Source organism: Ranitomeya variabilis, chromosome 7 (assembly GCF_051348905.1).
Source record: "Ranitomeya variabilis isolate aRanVar5 chromosome 7, aRanVar5.hap1, whole genome shotgun sequence".
Classification (NCBI taxonomy): Eukaryota; Metazoa; Chordata; class Amphibia; order Anura; family Dendrobatidae; genus Ranitomeya; species Ranitomeya variabilis.
The window spans coordinates 192,879,364-192,903,254 of record NC_135238.1 but is presented as its reverse complement, the minus strand read 5'-3'; the positions used below and the strand labels follow the sequence as shown (position 1 = coordinate 192,903,254).

At 43.3% G+C, this 23,891-nt stretch overlaps 1 protein-coding gene across 1 annotated transcript in view; it reads left to right on the top strand.

Annotated features, from left to right (window-relative positions):
- The window catches only part of ITGA4 (integrin subunit alpha 4), a 184,132-nt gene that overhangs the window by 125,671 nt on the left and 34,570 nt on the right, over positions 1-23,891 (top strand). Inside the window, exon 17 of the mRNA XM_077272594.1 lies at positions 15,904-15,980. Coding sequence (XP_077128709.1) covers positions 15,904-15,980 — 77 coding nt within the window. The remainder of the gene's footprint in view (positions 1-15,903; positions 15,981-23,891) is intronic.

The window sequence follows — 23,891 nt, the reverse complement described above, 5'->3', positions numbered from 1 at the left end:
AGTGCCAGCCGGAGGACTGACTGACCCTAGCAGAGGAAAATACAGACCTGGCTTACCTCTAGAGAAATTTTCCCCAAAAGGCAGACAGTAGCCCCCACATATATTGTCGGTGATTTTTAGAGGAAAATGACATACGAAGTGTGAAGATAGGTTTAGCAAATTGAGGTCCGCTTACTAGATAGCAGGAAGACAGAAAAGGGAACCTCACAGTCAGCTGAAAACCCTTTCAAAACACCATCCTGAAATTACTTTAAGACTCTAATATCAACTCATGACACCAGAGTGGCAATTTCAGCTCACAAGAGCTTCCAGCCTCAGAAATATTCAAAAACAGAGAACTGGAACAAAAATGCAAAACAATCTTAGGACTACAAGTCCAACTTAGCTGATAGTAGTCTAGGAGCAGGAACATGCAACAGAAAGGCTTCTGGTAACATTGCTGGCCGGCATAGAAATGACTGAGGAGCAAGGCCAAATAGAAACTCCCACATCCAGATGGAAACAGGTGAACAGAGGAGATGAAGCACACAAGTTCAGTACCACCAGTAACCACCGGGGGAGCCCAGAAACCAAATTCACAACACATAGGTACCACATACCTCCGCAACAAAGACCTATGGAACACATTATGAATGGCAAACGATGCTGGGAGATCCAAACGAAAAGACACCGGGTTAAGGATTTCCAAGATCTTATAAGGACCGATGAAGCGAGGCTTGAATTTAGGAGAGGAGACCTTCATAGGAACATACTGAGAAGACAGCCACACCAAATCCCCAACACGAAGGCGGGGACCCACACCGCGGTGGCGGTTGGCAAAGCACTGAGCCTTCTCCTGTGACAACCTCAAATTGTCCACCACATGGTTCCAAATCTGCTGCAACCTATCCACCACAGAATCCACCCCAGGACAGTCAGAAGACTCAAAGTGACCCGAGGAAAAACGAGGATGGAAACCAGAATTGCAGAAAAAAGGTGAAACCAAAGTAGCAGAACTAGCCCGATTATTAAGGGCAAACTCGGCCAAAGGCAAAAAAGTCACCCAATCATCCTGATCAGCAGAAACAAAACATCTCAAATAAGTTTCCAACGTCTGATTAGTTTGTTCGGTTTGGCCATTAGTCTGAGGATGGAAGGCCGACGAAAAAGACAAATCAATGCCCATCTTAGCACAAAAAGTCCGCCAAAACCTGGACACAAACTGGGATCCTCTATCAGACACAATATTTTCAGGAATGCCGTGCAAGCGAACCACATTCTGAAAAAATAGAGGAACCAAATCGGAGGAAGAAGGCAACTTAGGCAAGGGCACCAAATGGACCATCTTGGAAAAACGATCACACACCACCCAGATGACAGACATTTTCTGAGATACTGGAAGATCCGAAATAAAATCCATGGAAATGTGCATCCAAGGCCTTTTCGGAACAGGCAAAGGCAAAAGCAAACCGCTGGCACGAGAACAGCAAGGCTTAGCCCGAGCACAAATCCCACAAGACTGCACAAAGGAACGCACATCCCGCGACAAGGAAGGCCACCAGAAGGACCTAGCCACCAAATCTCTGGTACCAAAAATCCCAGGATGACCCGCCAACACCGAAGAATGAACCTTGGAAATAACTCTGCTGGTCCATCTATCCGGGACAAAGAGTCTCTCTGGTGGACAACGGTCAGGTCTATCCGCCTGAAATTTCTGCAGCACTCGTCGCAAATCTGGGGAAATGGCAGACAAAATCACTCCCTCTCTGAGAATACCAGCCGGCTCAGAAACTCCCGGAGAGTCAGGCAGAAAACTCCTAGAAAGTGCATCAGCTTTCACGTTCTTCGGACCAGGCAGGTATGAGACCACGAAGTTGAAACGGGAGAAAAACAACGACCAACGAGCCTGTCTAGGATTCAGGCGCTTGGCAGATTCAAGGTAAATCAGATTTTTGTGATCAGTCAAGACCACCACACGATGTTTAGCTCCTTCGAGCCAATGTCGCCACTCCTCAAATGCCCACTTCATAGCCAACAACTCCCGATTACCAACATCATAATTCCGCTCGGCAGGCGAAAGCTTTCTTGAAAAGAAAGCACATGGCTTCATCACAGAGCCATCAGAGCTTCTCTGCGACAAGACAGCCCCTGCTCCAATCTCAGAAGCATCAACCTCGACCTGGAAGGGAAGAGAGACATCTGGCTGACATAAGACTGGAGCTGAAGAAAACCGGTGCTTCAGCTCCCGAAAGGCCTCCACGGCTGCAGGAGACCAATTAGTCACATCAGAACCCTTCTTGGTCAAATCCGTCAAAGGTTTAACCACGCTAGAAAAATTAGCGATGAAACGACGGTAAAAATTACCAAATCCCAAGAACTTCTGAAGACTCTTAACAGACGTGGGCTGAGTCCAGTCATGAATAGCCTGGCCCTTGACTGGGTCCATCTCCACAGTAGAAGGAGAAAAAATAAAACCCAAAAAGGAGACCTTCTGTACTCCGAAGAGGCATTTTGAGCCTTTCACAAATAAAGCATTAGCACGCAGGACCTGAAACACCATCCTGACCTGCTTCACATGGGACTCCCAATCATCAGAAAAGACGAAAATGTCATCCAAATAAACAATCATAAATTTATCCAGATATTCTCGGAAGATGTCATGCATGAAGGACTGAAACACAGAAGGAGCATTAGAGAGTCCAAAAGGCATCACTAAGTACTCAAAATGGCCTTCGGGCGTATTAAATGCTGTTTTCCATTCATCTCCCTGCTTAATGCTCACAAGGTTATACGCACCACGGAGATCTATCTTGGTGAACCAACTGGCACCCTTAATCCGAGCAAACAAATCAGACAATAGTGGCAAAGGATACTGAAATTTGACTGTAATTTTATTCAGAAGACGATAATCTATACAAGGTCTCAAAGAACCGTCCTTCTTGGCCACAAAAAAAAATCCTGCACCAAGAGGGGAAGAGGATGGGCGAATATGTCTTTTCTCCAAAGACTCCTTTATATAACTCCGCATCGCGGCATGCTCTGGTATAGACAAATTAAAAAGTCGTCCCTTAGGGAATTTACTACCAGGAATTAAATTTATAGCACAGTCACAATCCCTATGAGGGGGCAGGGCACTGGACCTGGGCTCATCAAATACATCCTGGTAGTCAGACAAAAACTCAGGGACCTCAGAAGGAGTGGAAGAAGCAATAGACACCAACGGAGTATCGCCATGAATTCCCTGACAACCCCAACTTGACACAGACATAGCTTTCCAATCTAAAACTGGATTATGAGCTTGCAGCCATGGCAGACCCAAACGACAACATCATGCAAATTATGCAGAACGAGAAAGCGAATCACCTCCTGATGTACGGGAGTCATGCACATGGTCATTTGCGTCCAATACTGAGGCTTATTCTCAGCCAATGGCGTAGCATCAATTCCCCTCAGAGGAATAGGAAATTCCAAAGGCTCCAGGACAAAACCACAGCGCCTGGCAAACGACAAATCCATCAGATTCAGGGCAGCACCCGAATCCACAAAAGCCATAACCGGGTAGGACGACAAAGAACAAATCAAAGTAACAGACAAAATAAATTTAGGCTGTATAGTACCAATGGTGACAGGTTTAGCGATTTTTTTTAGGCGTTTAGAGCATGCTGAGATAACATGAGTAGAATCACCAGAGTAAAAGCACAACCCATTTTGACGTCTATGACTTTGTCACTCAATTCTGGTCAGAGTTCGGTCACATTGCATAGACTCAGGTCTCTGTCCAGAAAATACCGCCAAAGGATGAGCAGATTTGCGCTCCCACAAACGCCGATCAACCTGAATGGCTAAAGCCATAGAATCACTCAGACTTGTAGGGGTGGGAAACCCCACCATAACATTCTTAACGGCCTCAGAAAGACCTTCTCTGAAATTTGCAGCCAGGGCACACTCATTCCACTGAGTAAGCACTGACCATTTCCGAAATTTTTGACAATACACCTCTGCTTCATCCTGACCTTGAGAGATAGCCAGCAACGCTTTTTCTGCCTGATTCTCAAGATTAGGCTCCTCATAAAGCAGTCCAAGAGCCAGAAAAAATGCATCTACATTAAGCAAAGCAGGATCTCCTGGCGCCAGAGAGAAAGCCCAATCTTGAGGGTCGCCACGCAACAAGGAGATAACAATTTTAACTTGCTGAGTGGAATCACCAGAGGAACGAGTTCTCAGAGATAGAAATAACTTACAATTATTCTTAAAATTTTGAAACCTAGATCTATCTCCAGAAAACAACTCAGGAATGGGTATCTTTGGTTCTGACATAGGGCTATGAATAACAAAATCCTGAATACTTTGCACCCGTGCAGTAAGATGATCCACACTAGAAGTCAGAGTCTGAACATTCATGTCTGCAGCTGAGCTCAAAACCACCCAGAGTTCAAGGGGATGAAAGAAGCTAAACAGACTGCAGCAAAGGAAAAGCGGGAGGAAAAAAAAAAAATGTACTCAGGTCTTCTTTTTATCCCACTTCTGCGATGCATTAAACACTTTTTGGCCTGCTATACTGTTATGATCCTTAGTGGTTGAGGATCACAAATTACTCCAGCTAAGTAACAAACGTAGGACAAGCTCTAGGGAGGTGGCAAACTGGACTGACCGCAAATCTGAACCTATCCAAACACACTAGAAGTAGCCGGTGAATGTGCCTAAAAATCCTAGACGTCTCGAGCCAGCCTGAGGAACTAACTACCCCTAGAAAGAAAGAAAGACCTCTCTTGCCTCCAGAGAAATAATCCCCAAAGATATAGAAGCCCCCAACAAATAATAACGGTGAGGTAAGAGGAAGGCACATACACAGGGGTGAAAGCAGATTCAGCAAATGAGGCCCACTAATACTAGATAGCAGAAAATAGAAAAGGGAATCTATGCGGTCAGTAAAAAACCCTTACAAAATATCCACTCTGAGATTTCAAGAACCCCCACACCAACTAACGGTGTGGGGGGAGAAACTCAGTCCCCTAGAGCAACCAGCAAGCGAGGAAATCACATTTTAGCGAGCTGGACTAAAAACATAATGAACGCTGATAATCAAAAAATGATCAAACAAAAACTTAGCTTGTCTTGGAGAGACTGGGAGCCAGGTAGCCACAAGGAATCTGAAGAGCACTGAATACATTGATAGCAGGCAAGGAACTGAGTATCCAGGTGAGCTAAATAGGAAACCAACCAAGGATAACGAACCAGCTGATGCTGCAACCTGCAGAAAGACAACACTACACAGTACCGCTTGTGACCACTAGAGGGAGCCCAAAAATAGAGTTCACAACAGCTGCCCCATTGTGATGTCTGGGGAGGCGGGGGTGGAGTTCCGGCTGCGCGTGCGCAGTCGGAAATGGCGGACACGACGCACAAAAAAAGTTACATGTAACTTTTTTTGTGCGTCGTGTGTGCCATAACACAATGCATCCGTTGCACGACGGATGCAACGTGTGGCAATCCATCGCAATGCGTCGCTAATGCAAGTGTATGGAGAAAAAACACATCCTGCGGGCAATTTTGCAGGATGCATTTTTTCTCCAAAATGACGCATTGCAACGTGCGTCATACGACGCTAGTGTAAAAGCACCCTAATGTCCATGTGTTGTTTCCTGAAACTAAAGGAAATATGAGTCTAAAATAGCCTCAGTGACCAGTTGGGAAATTGGAAGGGTTCTATTTTGTTTTAATATAGATTGTACTATGTAAAATGAAATAAATAAATAAAATTATATATTATCACAATACCTGATTTTTTAGTCACCTGTCAAAAATTATCTTGAACTTTTCAGATACATTGTAGATGGATGGTGGAGGTTTAGAGTAGCATAGGTTTAATTTTGGTCCACTACATAATAACAATAACATAATCAATATTGCAAAAACCTTCTTATATAAAAGTTGATGGGTTCAAAGGGAAAATGTCTGTGGAGACACGAGGGTCAGTGGGTGCTCTTGTCCACTGGCCTGGCTATAGAAAGACCGCATGGACCAGGGCTCTAAGCACTGAACACCAGTACTCCTTTTCTGCAGACATAATACTACTGAGACAACACAGGGTAAGGGTAAAACAGTGTGGTAGTACTTTATTGAACCACCAACAGACAATAACATATAGTGCAGTCTGTTGTGAATTAGACTTTTTTGGCTCCCTCTTGTGGTCACTAGTAATATGACTCTGGGATTGTCTTTCCTCAGTTTGGCACCCACCTGGGTCGTTAGTCCAGGGGTGTTGCTATATAAACTTCCTGGTTTCTCAGTCCAGTGCCTGGCATCATTGTAATCAGTTCCTTTCTGTTTGCTCCTGTCTGCTGGTCTTGGATCTTGCAAAATTAAGCTAAGTCCTGCTTCCTTGTTTTTTGGTTACTTGCTTTGCTCTTATTTTTTGTCCAGCTTGTACTAAATGTGATTCCTGATTTTGCTGGAAGCTCTAGGGGGCTGGTGTTCTCCCCCCGGGCCGTTAGACGGTTCGGGGGTTCTTGAATATCCAGCTTGGAAATTTTGATAGGGTTTTTGCTGACCATATAAGTCATCTTACTATATTCTGCTATTAGTCAGTGGGCCTCTCTTTGCTAAATATCTAGTTCATTCTTACGTTTGTCTTTTCTCCTTACCTCACCGTTATTATTTGTTGGGGGCTTGTATCCAACTTTTGGGGTCTTTTCTCTGGAGGCAAGAAAGGTCTATCTTTTCTCTTCTAGGGTTAGTTAGTTCTCCGGGTGGCGCGAGACGTCTAGAACCAACGTAGGCACGTTCCCCGGCTGCTGCTATTTGTGGTGCTAGGATTAGATATATGGTCAGCCCAGTTACCACTGCCCTATGAGCTGGTTTTTTGTGTTTGCAGACTTGGTATGTACTTTTGAGACCCTCTGCCATTGGGGTCATAACAGTATGCCAGGCCAAGGTTGAATGTTTAATGCATTGCAGAAGTGGGATTACAAGAAAGGAAAGTCTGAGTTTTTTTTTTTTTTTCTTTCCTCTCTTTTTTCCTCCCCTTTACCTCTGAGTGGCTTGTGCTTGCTGCAGACATGAATGTCCAGACTTTGATTACAAGTGTGGATCAGCTTGCTGCTCGTGTGCAGGGCATACAAGATTTTGTTACCAGTAGTCCAATGTCTGAACCTAAAATACCTATTCCTGAACTGTTCTCTGGAGACCGATTTAAGTTTAGGAATTTCAGGAATAATTGTAAATTGTTTCTATCTCTGAGACCCCGTTCATCTGGAGACTCAGCTCAGCAAGTAAAAATTGTTATCTCTTTCTTACGGGGCGACCCTCAGGATTGGGCCTTCTCGCTAGCGCCAGGAGATCCGGCATTGGCAAATATTGATGCGTTTTTTCTGGCGCTCGGATTGCTTTACGAGGAACCCAATCTTGAAATTCAGGCAGAAAAAGCCTTGCTGGCTATTTCTCAGGGTCAGGATGAAGTTGAAGTGTATTGCCAAAAATTTCGGAAATGGTCCGTGCTTACTCAGTGGAATGAGTGTGCTCTGGCCGCAAATTTCAGAAATGGCCTTTCTGAAGCCATTAAGAATGTGATGGTGGGTTTCTCCATTCCTACAGGTCTGAATGATTCCATGGCGCTGGCTATTCAAATTGACCGGCGTTTGCGGGAGCGCAAAGCCGCGAATCCTCTGGTGGTGTTGTCTGAACAAACACCTGATTTAATGCAATGTGGTAGAATTCAGACTAGAAATGAACGGAAAAATCATAGACGTCAGAATGGGTTGTGTTTTTACTGTGGTGATTCTACACATGTTATATCAGCATGCTCTAAACGCCTAACTAGGGTTGTTAGTCCTGTCGCCATTGGTAATTTGCAACCTAAATTTATTTTGTCTGTGACTTTAATTTGCTCATTGTCCTCCTACCCTGTTATGGCGTTTGTGGATTCAGGTGCTGCCCTGAGTCTTATGGATCTGTCGTTTGCCAAGCGCTGTGGTTTTGTTCTTGAGCCGTTGGTAAATCCTATCCCTCTTAGAGGTATTGATGCTACGCCATTGGCGGAAAATAAACCGCAGTTTTGGACACAGGTAACCATGTGCATGACTCCTGAACATCGGGAGGTGATTCGTTTTCTTGTTCTGCATAAAATGCATGATTTGGTCGTTTTGGGTCTGCCATGGTTACAGACCCATAATCCAGTCTTGGATTGGAAGGCAATGTCTGTGTCAAGTTGGGGCTGTCAGGGAATTCATGGTGATTCCCCGCCGGTGTCTATTGCTTCCTCTACTCCTTCGGAAGTTCCTGAGTATTTGTCTGATTACCAGGATGTATTCAGCGAGTCCAGGTCCAGTGCTCTTCCTCCTCATAGGGACTGTGACTGCGCTATAGATTTGATTCCAGGTAGTAAATTTCCTAAGGGAAGATTATTTAATCTGTCTGTACCTGAGCATACCGCAATGCGTTCGTATATCAAGGAATCTCTGGAGAAGGGGCATATCCGTCCATCCTCTTCCCCTCTTGGTGGGGGATTCTTTTTTGTGGCCAAGAAGGACGGATCTTTGAGACCTTGTATTGACTATCGGCTTCTGAATAAAATCACTGTTAAATTTCAGTATCCTTTGCCTCTGTTGTCGGACTTGTTTGCCCGGATTAAAGGTGCCAAGTGGTTCACCAAGATAGATCTTCGTGGTGCTTACAACCTTGTGCGCATTAAGCAAGGAGATGAATGGAAAACTGCATTTAATACGCCCGAAGGTCATTTTGAGTACTTGGTGATGCCTTTCGGGCTCTCTAATGCTCCTTCAGTGTTTCAGTCCTTTATGCATGATATTTTCCGGAAGTATCTGGATAAATTTGTGATTGTTTATCTGGATGATATTCTGTTTTTTTCTGATGATTGGGACTCGCATGTAGAGCAGGTCAGGATGGTGTTTCAGGTTTTGCGTGAGAATGCTTTGTTTGTTAAGGGCTCAAAGTGTCTCTTTGGAGTACAGAAGGTTCCCTTTTTGGGTTTTATTTTTTCCCCTTCTGCGGTGGAGATGGACCCAGTCAAGGTCCGAGCTATTCATGATTGGACTCAACCCACGTCAGTTAAGTTTCTTCAGAAGTTCTTGGGTTTTGCTAACTTCTACCGTCGTTTTATCGCTAATTTTTCTAGCGTTGTTAAACCTTTGACGGCTATGACCAAGAAAGGTTCTGATGTTGCTAACTGGGCTCCTGCAGCTGTGGAAGCCTTTCAAGAGTTGAAGCGCCGGTTTACTTCGGCGCCTGTTTTGTGCCAGCCTGATGTCTCACTTCCCTTTCAGGTTGAAGTGGATGCTTCTGAGATTGGGGCAGGGGCCGTTTTGTCGCAGAGAGGCCCTGGTTGCTCTGTAATGAGACCATGTGCCTTTTTCTCTAGGAAGTTTTCGCCTGCTGAGCGGAATTATGATGTTGGCAATCGGGAGTTGTTAGCCATGAAGTGGGCATTTGAGGAGTGGCGTCATTGGCTCGAGGGTGCTAAGCATCGTGTGGTGGTCTTGACTGATCACAAAAATCTGATGTATCTCGAGTCTGCTAAACGCCTGAATCCTAGACAGGCCCGCTGGTCATTGTTTTTCTCCCGTTTTGACTTTGTGGTCTCGTATTTACCAAGTTCAAAGAATGTGAAGGCTGATGCTCTTTCAAGGAGCTTTGTGCCTGACTCTCCTGGAGTCGCAGAACCAGTTGGTATTCTCAAAGAGGGAGTTATCCTGTCAGCCATTTCTCCGGATTTGCGACTTGTGTTGCAGAGATTTCAGGCTGGTAGACCTGACTCTTGTCCACCTGACAGACTGTTTGTTCCTGATAAGTGGACCAGCAGAGTCATTTCCGAGGTTCATTCCTCGGTGTTGGCAGGGCATCCGGGAATTTTTGGCACCAGAGATCTGGTGGCTAGGTCCTTTTGGTGGCCTTCCTTGTCACGGGATGTGCGGTCATTTGTGCAGTCCTGTGGGACTTGTGCTCAAGCTAAGCCTTGCTGTTCTCGTGCCAGCGGGTTGCTCTTGCCCTTGCCTGTCCCAAAGAGGCCTTGGACACACATTTCCATGGATTTCATTTCAGATCTTCCGGTGTCTCAGGGCATGTCTGTCATCTGGGTGGTATGTGATCGCTTTTCCAAGATGGTCCATTTGGTATCTTTGCCTAAGCTGCCTTCCTCTTCCGATCTGGTTCCTTTGTTCTTTCAGAATGTGGTTCGTTTACACGGCATTCCTGAGAATATTGTGTCTGACAGAGGATCCCAGTTTGTTTCCAGGTTCTGGCGATCCTTTTGTGCTAAGATGGGCATTGATTTGTCATTTTCGTCTGCCTTTCATCCTCAGACTAATGGACAAATGGAGCGAACTAATCAGACTCTGGAGGCTTATTTGAGGTGTTTTGTTTCTGCAGATCAGGATGATTGGGTGACCTTCTTGTCGTTGGCTGAGTTTGCCCTTAATAATCGGGCTAGTTCCGCTACTTTGGTTTCGCCATTTTTTTGCAACTCTGGTTTCCATCCTCGTTTTTCCTCGGGACATGTGGAGCCTTCTGACTGTCCTGGGGTAGATTCTGTGGTGGATAGGTTGCAGCGGATCTGGAATCATGTGGTGGACAACTTGAAGTTGTCACAGGAGAAGGCTCAGCGTTTTGCCAACCGCCGCCGCGGTGTGGGTCCCCGACTTCGTGTTGGGGATTTGGTATGGCTGTCTTCTCGATTTGTTCCTATGAAGGTCTCCTCTCCTAAATTTAAGCCTCGCTTCATCGGTCCTTACAAGATATTGGAAATCCTTAATCCTGTGTCCTTTCGCTTGGATCTTCCGGTGTCGCTTGCCATTCACAACGTGTTCCATAGGTCTTTGTTGCGGCGGTACGTTGTACCTGTGGTTCCTTCTGTTGAGCCTCCTGCTCCGGTGTTGGTTGAGGGCGAGTTGGAGTATGTGGTGGAGAAGATCTTGGATTCTCGTCTCTCCAGGCGGAGGCTTCAGTATCTGGTCAAGTGGAAGGGCTATGGTCAGGAGGATAATTCCTGGGTGGTTGCCTCTGATGTGCATGCGGCCGATTTAGTTCGTGCCTTTCACGCTGCTCATCCTGATCGCCCTGGTGGTCTTGGTGAGGATTCGGTGACCCCTCCTTAAAGGGGGGGTACTGTTGTGAATTAGACTTTTTTGGCTCCCTCTTGTGGTCACTAGTGATATGACTCTGGGATTGTCTTTCCTCAGTTTGGCACCCACCTGGGTCATTAGTCCAGGGGTGTTGCTATATAAACTTCCTGGTTTCTCAGTCCAGTGCCTGGCATCGTTGTAATCAGTTCCTTTCTGTTTGCTCCTGTTTGCTGGTCTTGGATCTTGCAAAATTAAGCTAAGTCCTGCTTCCTTGTTTTTTGGTTACTTGCTTTGCTCTTATTTTTTGTCCAGCTTGTACTAAATGTGATTCCTGATTTTGCTGGAAGCTCTAGGGGGCTGGTGTTCTCCCCCCGGGCCGTTAGACGGTTTGGGGGTTCTTGAATATCCAGCGTGGAAATTTTGATAGGGTTTTTGCTGACCATATAAGTCATCTTACTATATTCTGCTATTAGTCAGTGGGCCTCTCTTTGCTAAATATCTAGTTCATTCTTACGTTTGTCTTTTCTCCTTACCTCACCGTTATTATTTGTTGGTGGCTTGTATCCAACTTTTGGGGTCTTTTCTCTGGAGGCAAGAAAGGTCTATCTTTTCCCTTCTAGGGTTAGTTAGTTCTCCGGCTGGCGCGAGACGTCTAGAACCAACATAGGCATGTTCCCCGGCTGCTGCTATTTGTTGTGCTAGGATTAGATATATGGTCAGCCCAGTTACCACTGCCCTATGAGCTGGTTTTTTGTGTTTGCAGACTTGGTATGTACTTTTGAGACCCTCTGCCATTGGGGTCATAACAGCAGTCCCAATAAGCACATAAGATGGTGAAAATTACAGAGTCTCACTCTTCCGCTTGTTTGCCAGGATTAGAGCAGTTGCAGCTTTGGGGCTTCCAAGGCCAACTACCCCATCCAGTGGCACCCTGCTTTGGGCTGACACCCACAGTGAGGGGATCATGGCAAGCTCAGGAAGCTGAGAGTAGATTGAGGCAAGTAGCTAGGTGACCTGATTGTCCCAACCTGGCTTCTACAAATGTCTCAATATGTTCAGCGGTGGTCAATGGAGCAGGTCTATATTCCTCCAGGCCATCATCCACGGGATAGGGGGAAGATGGGATCAGATCAACTCTCATTGTTAGAGTATTTAATTAATCTTTATAGTTTGTCCTTCAATGTTTAAAGGTCAACAAGCTGCGTAGCCTGATACAATGAGTAATCAACATGTTAGCAAGCATAGATTGTTCAATGACCCTGCATCCCCCTCCTCCAAGGATAGCAGCACAATAAGCTGCAATAAATACCAATTTAAGAGTCAAAGTTCAGGCTCATATGAACACTAGCTGAGGTATCCTGACCTGCTTAATAACATGTCTGGCATATGCCTTACAGCGCTTTACAAACATTATTGGCACTGTCTTTGGAATGTGGGAGGAAACTGGACTACCCGGAGGAAACCCACGCAAACACAGATGCAGATGTTGTCCTTGGTGGGATTTGAACCCAGTACCCCAGTGCTGCAAGGCTGCAGTGCTCACCACTAAGCCACCATGCCTTACTGCCAAGCCTGCTGTCAGTCAGTGCTGGGGGCGCGGTAACAGTTGCCACTCTCTATGCACAAAGTGATGACTGAAACCGTGACGGCACCATCACTGTGACTGAAAGGTCAAGGCTACCGGGAGGAATAAAGTTAATTTCCTCCCAGCAGCAGGGTTCTCAGTTTGGGCACCACACAGGATCAGAATGAAATTAACCCGCAAGCTAACCCCAGATCTGCCAATTAAGATTAATAGAGTTTTTTTTAACATGACAGGTTCCCTTTATCTCTAAGTTGAACTAAATAATGGCACCATTCAATTCAAACAAATATTGTCACCAGTCTATGAATGTTCTTCATGAGCTGGGAGATCCACACAGATTATTAAACTAGATGACACCCAGTTCATAGGGACTATCAAACTGAATCCTCTTTGTTAAGCGAGACATTTTAGGGTACCGTCTCACAGTGGCACTTTTGTCGCTACGACGGTACGATCCGTGACGTTCCAGCGATATCCATACGATATTGCTGTGTCTGACATGCAGCAGCGATCAGGGACCCTGCTGAGAATCATACGTCGTAGCAGATCGTTTGGAACTTTATTTCGTCGCTGGATCGTTTGGAACTTTATTTCGTCGCTGGTTACCATCGTAAATGTAAAAAAAAAAAAACCGTACATACTCACATTCCAGTGTCCGTCAGGTCCCAAGCCGTCTTCTTCCCGCACTGACTGACTGCCGGCCGGAAAGTAAAAGCAGTGTGGGAAGCAGACGGCGAGGGACCAGACGGACACCGGAATGTGAGTATGTACGATTTGTTTTTTTTTACATTTACGATGGTAACCAGGGTAAACATCGGGTTACTAAGCGCGGCCCTGCGCTTAGTAACCCGATGTTTACCCTGGTTACCCGGGGACTTCGGCATCGTTGGTCGCTGGAGAGCTGTCTGTGTGACAGCTCCCCAGCGACCACACAACGACTTACCAACGATCACGGCCAGGTCGTATCGCTGGTCGTGATCGTTGGTAAATCGTTTTGTGTAACGTTACCCTTAGACCCAGTTTGCAATACGTGACATTATTTGGCTTTGAGCAAGAGAGGACTATTATATGTATAAAAGCCTTCACAGTTGGAGTTGCAAAGAGAATTCAAGGACTTGTAGGACATATGAATATGGTATCAGAGGTTGGTCTATGGCTATCTTGTTTTTTAGCTATAGTATGTGTGGTGCTTTTTTTCTTTCTGCTTTATACTGCTTCTTTTAAGGTTTAGCAATTCATAATCTCTGCACTGGTGAAGGCAGTGGCTGCCAGTAGATCTGGTCACATAGTTGCCAACAGTCTTGAATTTTCTGGGATTGTGTTTAATCTTTTAGAAGCAATCCTTGCAAATTGTAGCATGTCCTTGTCCAAAAAAGAGTAGAGCTTGTAAAAACTCCACTGTTGGGTGGGTGGTCCTGACTGGTTTTAGGTGATACTGGGCCTAACTTAAACATCACCATTATACAAATAAGATATTGGTAAGTATGGGGTCATACACTAGACTATTATCAACAGATGCAGATTTATTTTCTGATAGTGAAATATCTGTGGACTCTAAGTCAGAAGATCAAATTTCTTTCCTCAAATGCTGAAGAGAAAATTAGAGATGTTTCATGTCTGACTCTTAACCCCTAAGTGACCAGGACAATTTTTAAAAATCTGAAATGTGTTACTGGAATGTTTCAACATATCCCATACAGGAAAGATATATATCTTGGTACCGTGTTAGCCAGTGGATAGAAAAATATTTAGAATTGAGAGTCCTCAGTAGTTGATACCTTCTAATAGCTAACTGAAAAGATGGTAACAAATTGCAAGCTTTCGAGAATTTCTTTTAGTCTAGCCTGATGAAGAGACCTGTGTAGTCTGGAAAGCTTGCATTTTGTAACCATCTTTTCAGTTAGCCATTAAAAGGTATCAACTACTGAGGACTCTCAATTCTAAATATTTTTCAACATATCCCAGTGATTTTGAGAATGCTTTTGATTTTGAGAATATTTTTCCGTGACACATTATACTTTATGTTAATGGTAAATTTAAGTCAATATGTTTTGCATTTATTTTTAAGATATCAGAAATTTGACAAAAATGATCACCTTCGAATGATTTTCTCTTTAATCCAGATAGTCTTACCTCAAAAAATAATTAATTAATAAATTTCCCTCATGTCTGCTTTACATCAGGACATCTGTAAAATGTTGTTTTATCTTGTTAGGATGTTGGAAAATGAAATGTAAAATGTTGCAGAAATTTTTAATTTTTTTGAAGGAAATTTGCATAACTTATTTTGTAGGGATCTATTTAGTTCTTAAGTAACTTTGGGGGACCTAAATATTGGAAACCCCCCGAAAATGATACCATTTTAAAAACTGCAACCCTCAGCATAAAGCTGTTTTCAGGTAGTTTATTAACCCTTCAGGTGCTTTTCAGAAATTAATGCAAAGTGGCATAACAGGAATGAAACATTTTATTTTTATCAGCGAAATGTTGCTAATTTCTGAATGGATCACTCCAGCTGGCAGACTCAAAGGCCATTACTTGCCCATGAATTTTCATGGCAACCATCAGGATCACCCAAATCATAACTTCAGGATGCCGATGGGGTTAAAGAGGAAGGCTCCACACTCTGTTAACCATCTAGATGCAGTAATCATTATTGATAGCAAAACCTAAAGGGTTATATGGCTATGAGCTGGTTCAGCACCAGTTGTGGTTGATGCAGCAGGGTGTCAGCTATAGTGTCCAGCTGCTTCATTTTCATCTGTCGGTGGATGCCATTCACTTATATCTCAGGTCAAGGCTGCCCTACACATTAGATAGCTGTTGTCCTAACTACTGTTGGCCAACAGGTATCTATCCCGACTACACATACATAGGAATGCCCGGCTCACCGAGCACATGTGTGGTCTTGTTGAGGGAGAGCCTCCTCTCCCGGAGACCATACAAATCAATTGTTGGAATTCCAAGAGAGCCATACACATAAAATTATCAGCCAATCCCACCAATATCAGTAGGTTCAGCCAACTTTAGTTTAATGTGTATAGAGGTCTTAATTGTATGTTTTAACCTCAAGATAAAGTGAAGTCAGAGGTGTCTGACAGATGCTTAGCCTTCCATTTCCAAAAAAGATTTGCTGAGTTGTAGAATTGACCTGACCTTCTACAATGTCTATAGTTGTCAGATATACTGTATAGAGCGTCATAAAGAGCGAAACCTAGAGTTTATTTTGATCAATAAATAAGTACTGTATGTATCTTTTGTCAGGTTTCTTTTGCAAGATACTGTGCTTTGGCAAACTGCTCTGCTGATTTACAGATCAGAGGAAAATTTTCCTTTCCAGGGTGAGTAGATCCGCTATTATCTTTTTGGGGTTATTTTCTATTGACAAATTGACTATATTGGCCTGTACAATTTTTGCAAGTCTGTAAAAACAAATCATATTTGTAATTTTTGCTATTTAAAGAAAAAAGTTAATAATGAATTGTTTCATTTATAAAATAAATGGGTTAGAATGTTTCTGCCAATAGCTGTGGGAAAGGGAGAGATCTGTTTTTGCCAAATTCAATTTGCAAAGTGTAATTATGGTCATGGCAAAGAGATGAAGGAGACTCTGCGAGAATTGGCCTTGTTATATTCTAGCTAAGACGAGGACATAGAAAACACTTATTTAACAATATATCCAATAAAATGTATGTTTCAAAGTATGGAAAATCACATCATGCACACAACGTATGTTATTTTACATCATGCACAAAAAGTATGTTCTTCTACATCAGGCACGCTCAGCTAAAAGCACATTGGCTTATGATAGAGAGGAGGAAGTAAGTGACTGCCAGATATATCTGAGACCAATGTATCATCCCCCTCCTTATATGCTCCCTATTTTACCTTGATCCCACACCCTAATCTATTACATTACATCATTATTTAAGAGCACAATGTGGAAATATGTAGCTGTCTACCCTACCCCGGTAAAGGTAGGTGCCCCAAATGGGATGCAGTACAATTTTAACAAATGCAAATACTAAAAAAACAGGTTGTGGGCAAAGCTGCAACTACTTACAACCTACGTGAGGCCTTGTAGTAGACAATGTTGTTACAGATATGGAGGGATAGGATGTTTTGGACAGTTATGGGAACATTAATGGGGTACCAATGGGAAGAGGGTCAGCTAGGTCATGGGAGGGATAAGTTGTAAAGAGCACACTACCAGCACTACCACCTATACGAGGTAGAGCTTTTAGAAATGGAGATTATAGAAAACATGAATTTAAAAGTGGCTGATCCGCTGTCAATTAGTGTAGAATTATGGATTTTGTGAACCATGTAATCAGGGGCACTTCAAACAGTGGCTGTGCTGCTGTATAATATAATATTACACTGTGTGGTTCGGTCCATGTACATGTATGATGAGTCAAGAGTCAAATAAGGTTAATCAGGTCTGGTGAGGCCACATACCGTAACTTATTTAGTATAATGTTGGCTATGCACAGTTTAGTGAACTACAGCTGCTTCTTTCTCCCTTACCTTTGCAATGTGGCCCATGCCCTTCTCCAAAAAAGGCAATGACTTTGCCAGTAAGATATCCCCTAAGATAAATGTGTGGATATACACTGACAGACCCAGTCAATCATGGCAGTCAATCATGGCCAAAGTGCCGGGATCCATCAGTGGTCTCATGTATATAGTGCTTGCCCAATTACCCCATGGCAGATTGGGTTTCAACTTGTTTGGTCCTTTGTTCCTCTATACATTATACTGTATGGAAGATTATGTGGGGCTATTATTCTGTGAGGAGGACTATGTGGGGGCCATTATACTGTATGAAAGGCAATTCAGGACCCATTATACTATATGGAGGACTATGTAGGGGCCATTGTACTGTATGGAAAGCAATGCTGGGCCCATTATAATGTATGAAAGGCAATAGGGACCCATTATTCTGTATGGAGAAATATGTGGGGCTATTATACTGTATGGAAGGCAATGCAGGCTCCATTATACTGTATGATGTTTATGTGGGGCCGTTATACTGTATGAAGGATTATGTGGGCCCATTATTCTGCATGGATGACTATATGGGACCATTATACTGTATGGAGGACTGTGTGGGGTCCATTATACTATATGGGGGACTGTGTGGGGATCAAAGTTGGGTTATCATACAGGCCACCCATTGTCCTATCTGTCCTAAATGTTTGGCCCATGCTGCACCTAGCAAACCACCATCCCAACTGAACTTGAACTCTCTGCACATTTTATTGGCTGATGCTGAACTGCTTCGAACCAGGAAGTGCCCTCCCACTGGGCTAATGCTAACCATAATCATTTCCTATCTACATGTTGATGAACGTTGGATTAGAGTGTGATCTGATTTTCTCAGATGTAGAGGAGAAAAAATGTGCCTATCTTCTCTATTTTGTCAGTTTGTGAAAATTGGATCACACTCGGATGTTATCTGAGTGCAGTCCGATTTTTTTCCGCTGACCCGTCGACAAGTATGGCGTAGTTTATTATCCAATAATTAGTTAAGAAAAAAATTGCAGCATGTGCGAGTTGCATCACATTATAATTGGATGCAACTTGTGCCCGGTCCAAAGATAAAAATTGGACATATGCACAGACCCATAGAATAATATGGAAATGAGTGCTATCTGACAAAACAATGAAGAACTTATCAGATTTTTATGGTCAGGTGCACAAGCCCTTTAGCTAAGCAATACTTCTTGGTGCCTGGATGAAGATGGATTGGTAAGTGGTCACATCTTCTTTTGGCACTTTTACATGATGTGTCACTTTTAATAGGTGTACAAATAATCAGCCTACATTTCTGCATAATTCAGTAATTCCATCTCCTATGCGTTACTTCTGCATGTGTAGATGAAGATTTCCTAATGTGACATTTGCTTTAGATTAGTCTGCTTAATAATGAGGACAAGGTTAAGCTGCTAGATAGAGAGCAATTACATCAGTAGCAGTTATCAGACAATTAGCAAGTGCTAAAAGGCTGGTATTTCCAGGCCCTGTACAGGAGCGATATGCTATTTATTGGGATCACACATTCACACTTGCCCTGTATCACTGTGTTATCAGCAGAACATCGTCCAACTAATGGTGTCCAGTCAGAAGAAGGATTAGACTTAATTGAAAAAGAAATGTTATCCATGGCTTATCATAAATACAGCTCACGTCCTTTTTTCTTTGTGTTGGGATAAAATAAATCCTGGAGTGCAAACTACAAGACTAGAATAAAACCAAAGGAGATATTGTAATTATATTCACATAAAGAATTAAAAATAGTTAATGTCTATAAGAGCAGATAAGGTGAGGGGCAGCACTGAGCCAGCCCCCACAGTTTTGTTTTGGAACATGATTATGATCAGATCGTCAAATTGCACAGAAGTATAGTAAAATTGGAAAATCCCAATTTTGGATTAGCTAATCTTCAAGTATTGCTGATCAGTAATAGCCTTCTCCCATCATCTGTTGCAAACAAAGGACACTAATATAATCAACTGGTGTATTAAAATACCTCTTACAAGAGGACAACTCAGGGTCTTGCATTTTGCCAATGCTACACACTTCTATACTGATAATGCTACTTCCAATTCAGAAGTGAACATAGAAGTCATGGGGCCCCATAAAAGTAAAATGCACTCTTCATAGTCCTCCTTATAGCATGATGCACTCCTCATAGTCCTTCATACAGTATAATGCACCTGAATAGTCCTTCTTATAGTATAATGCACTTCTCATAGTCCACCATATAGAATAATGCACCCCTCAATAGTCCTCCATATAACATAATGCACTACTCATAGTCCACCATACAGTATAATGCACCCCTCATAGTCCTCCATATAGTATAATGCACCCCTAATTTTCCTCTATATAGCATAATGCACTCCTCATAGTCCTCCTTACAGTATAATGCACCCCTCATAGTCCTCCAGATAGTACTCCCAGATTAGGACTACAATGGGCAAGAAAAAGGGAGCCACAAATCACAAAGAAGTTCTATTTTCAAGATAATTTTCAATTTTAATTTACAGCTGACATAATAGGATATACAGACAAAGGTCCATCCAACGTTTCGACGTTATTGCCTTTATCAAGGATATCTGCAGAGGGTATCCTTTGGCGTGTTCCCAGGGCTTAGGTGCGGTGTGAAATCACACAGACTAGGGCTAGAGCTAAATTCACACATCAATGTTAGGTACCGTACATCTGTGGGCTGTCTGTTGCATTTTGGTTCTGTTCACTGACGTGTGAGTTTAGCCCATGAATAAGACCAAACTTGGACATAACGCATTTCTTTGGAATTACGTTTTGAAGGGTTGAATACTTTTGCAATGCTCTGTTTCTATATATCTGCACACTCTAATCCTGCATCATCCAATTACATAAAATACTCTGTATTCATAGCAAAAAATACACTGAAAACTTCAAAGAAATCGAACTTTGAAATAATATGTTCCTGTGGGTAAATGGATCCCTTTATAGGTAAAGGTTATTTTCACACTCTCAGTATGAAGCTTTAATACAATAAATATATATAAATAAGCACCGGAGGAACAAAAAAAAGTCTGAAATTTAATTGCTACACTGCTAGCAATATGTTTCTCTCTAATTTGCTGTTGTCTTGGAACCTGGCTGTTTATGCAGTGCTTTTACCTTCTGTTGCTTATGTCTGTGCCAGCTTCTGTCCCTAAGGTGTACAATGAGTAATGGCTTGGTTTTGTGCCAGATCATTCTAGAAATGTCATTTTTATTTGCATGATTTTTTATTCTGATTTTTACTGTATTAAAATGAATTAAATACATCTGTATTTCACTTTCATCCAAAACCTGCTGGTATTCCATTCTCTCTGTAGAAGATTTAAAGAGATATTACCATATTTCCAGTTTTAAATAAATATATACATGCACATGTATGTACATAGGTGGCTCAGTGGTTAGTACTGTTGCTCTGCAGCTCTGGGGTCCTGGGTAGAGATGAATGATCCTGTCCTGTAAAGTTCAGGGTTCACACTGGTGGACACCTAGTGCCCGGTGCTGGACTCTAAACATGGACTCACGTAATCATGACCGAGCTGCTGCTACATAATGCCCTGACCCTTTACAGAAAATCATGTCCCAGTCCCAATGTGCTGCTCAGTGTGGGGTGCATCACACTCATGTGTAGGCCACAGACCTCCACTGTTTCCAGACCTCCATCTTCCGGAGCAGACAGCTCAGGGGCAGGGCTGGTTTTAGGCAAAGTGGGGCCTAGGCAAAGTTTAAAATGGGGCTCCAAATGCTAACATATTGCACATCACACAGAAGCATTTCGGATGTATTTACATGCGCTGTGTTCAGGCCGCTAAATGAGTGTGATCAACAATATTGAAATCGTTCAACGCTTGTTTCCCAGCCTCTTTCCACCATCTGAGAAAGAATGATGGGGACAGAATGATCACTAATAGATCACTAACAGATCACCATACAGTATCATGTTATCAGCAGCACATCTACAGTTTACACTGGCGATGTGCTGCTGAGAACAATGATTTTTGTTCCGGCATAAACAATCCAATCACTCGATGAATATGCAGCATTTTGCTTTTTCAGTATAATACACCCCTTAGTCCTCCATATATTATAATGTGCACCACAGTCCTCCATATTGTAAAATGCACACCGCATAGTCCTCCATATAATATAATGTGCCCCATAGTCCTCCATAGAGTATAATACACTTCTCAGTCCTCCATATAGTATTATACACTTCCCATAGTCCTCCATGTAGTATAATACACTCCTCATATTCCTCCATATAGTATAATACACTCCTCATAGTCCTCCATATATTAAAATACACTGCTCAGTCCTCCACATAGTATAATACATGCCTAATAGTGCTCCATATAGTATAATGCGCCTCCATAGTCATCCATGTAGTACAATTCACTTCCTATAGTATAATGCACCCCATAGTTCTTCATATAGTATAATGTATTCCCCATAGTCCTCGATACAGTATAATGCAGCCCACATATAGTATAATGCAGCCACCCCATAGAGCATAATGCAGCCACCCACAGAGTATAATGGTATAATGCACCCACCCCACAGAATATAATGTAACTCCCCCATAGAATATAACACAGCCCCCTCATATAGTATAATGTAGCCCCCTCATAGAGTATGATGCAATCACCCCTCATAGAATATACATTTAATACAGCCCCCCATAGAATATAATGTAGCCCCATCAAAGAGTATGATGCAATCCTCCCTCATAAAATATAATACAGCCCCCATAGAATATAATGTAGTCCCCCCATAGAATGTAATACAGCCCACCTCCCCATAGCATATTATGTAGCCCCCATAGAATATAATGTACCCCATAGTATATTACACAGCCTCCCCCATAGAATATAATGTATAATGTACCCCACATAGTATATAACACAGCCACATAGTATATAACACAGCCTCCCTCATAGAATATAATATACCCCCAATAGTATATAAAACACTCACATAGTATATAACACAGCCTCCGCTGTAGAATATAATATAACCCCCATAGTATATAACACAGCCTGCATAGTATATAGCACAGCCTGCATAGTATACAGCACAGCCCTCATAGTATATAATACAGCCTGCATAGTATATAGCACAGCCCTCATAGTATATAACACAGCCCGAATAGTATATAGCTCAGCCTGCATAGTATATAGCACAGCCCGCATAGTATATAACACAACCTGCATAGTATATATCACAGCCTGCATAGTATATAGCACAGCCCACATAGTATATAGCACAACCCACAGAGCATATAGCACAGCCCGCATAGTATATAGCACAGCCCACAGAGTATATAACAAAGCCCACATAGTATATAGCATAGGCCACATAGTATATAGCACAGCCCGCATAGTATACAGCATAGCCCACACAGTATATAGCACAGCTTACTTAGTATATAGCACAGCCCGCATAGTATATAGCACAACCCACATAGTATTTAGTACAGCCCACATAGTATATAGCACAGCCCACATAGTATATAGCACAGCCTGAATAGTATATAACACAACCCACATGGTATATAGCACAGCCCACATAGTATATAGCACAGCCCACACAGTATATAGCACAGCTTACTTAGTATATAGCACAGCCCGCATAGTATATAGCACAGCCCACATAGTATATAGCACAACCCGCATAGTATATAGTACAGCCCGCATAGTATATAGCACAGCCCACATCTCCCCCCTGAGAATGGCCCCACAGTCCAGTACTCACTGTTACAGTGAAAAAAAACACACTCCTCACTCACCTCTCCTCGTGCCCGCGCTGCTCTGTGTTCCTGCATCAGCGGCTGCACTTGCCTGGCACACAGTGAGTGCGCGAACATCATAGCGCACCCGCAGTGTCAGAGGCAGACTGGGGAATGATGGAAGAAAAAGCATCAGCTGACACTCTTTCCTCCAGCATTGCTTTGAACTGTTCTGGCAGACACTGGTATAGTTCAATGCGGTGGCGGCGGGGTAGTCGGCGCTGGTGGCAAGCAGGCCCCCCTGCCTCACTGGGGCCCCATAGCGGCTGCGTGATGTGCCGCTAGCTGGGGAATCCTGGGGGAGCGTGGGCCCTAGGCAGCCGCCTGGTCTGCCTGCCCCTAACGCCGGCCCTGCTCAGGGGACACACAGTTCATATTAACCAACAACAGTTTACTGGTTAGTTCAAGTTCATCAGATCATCAGATTGTAACATGCAGTGTCAGGCACAACGCTTTTTGCCCCTCAATTCCTTAACGCAGTGCGTTTCCTTAACACAGTCCATTTCCAACATTACTATCTATCCGTTCTTCCTGGACAAGCCCTACATTGGTTATTCTGGTCTACCACGGGAATTTCTCATCCAGTCCTGCAGTACACCTGGGATCCACTAGCTGTCATACTCGCAGTTCTGCATCCATCGCTCCCTGTACGCCAGAGGATTAGGCACCCCTCCCAGTACCTGCACTGAGCCCTAAGCTCCTGACGTTGCATTAATGTTCACAAGGAATTCCATTAAGGTCTCTTACTGCCATGATCGATAGTTCCTTGCTGTTGCCAGTTATTCACTGCACTTGAACTTGACCTTGGTTACAGCACTTCCCTTTCTAAGTAGTCCGCCATATATTATCATTATCCCCACCCCATTGTGGGGTAGTCCCGAACATTATCTGTACCTTATCCTGTGTTGTAAAT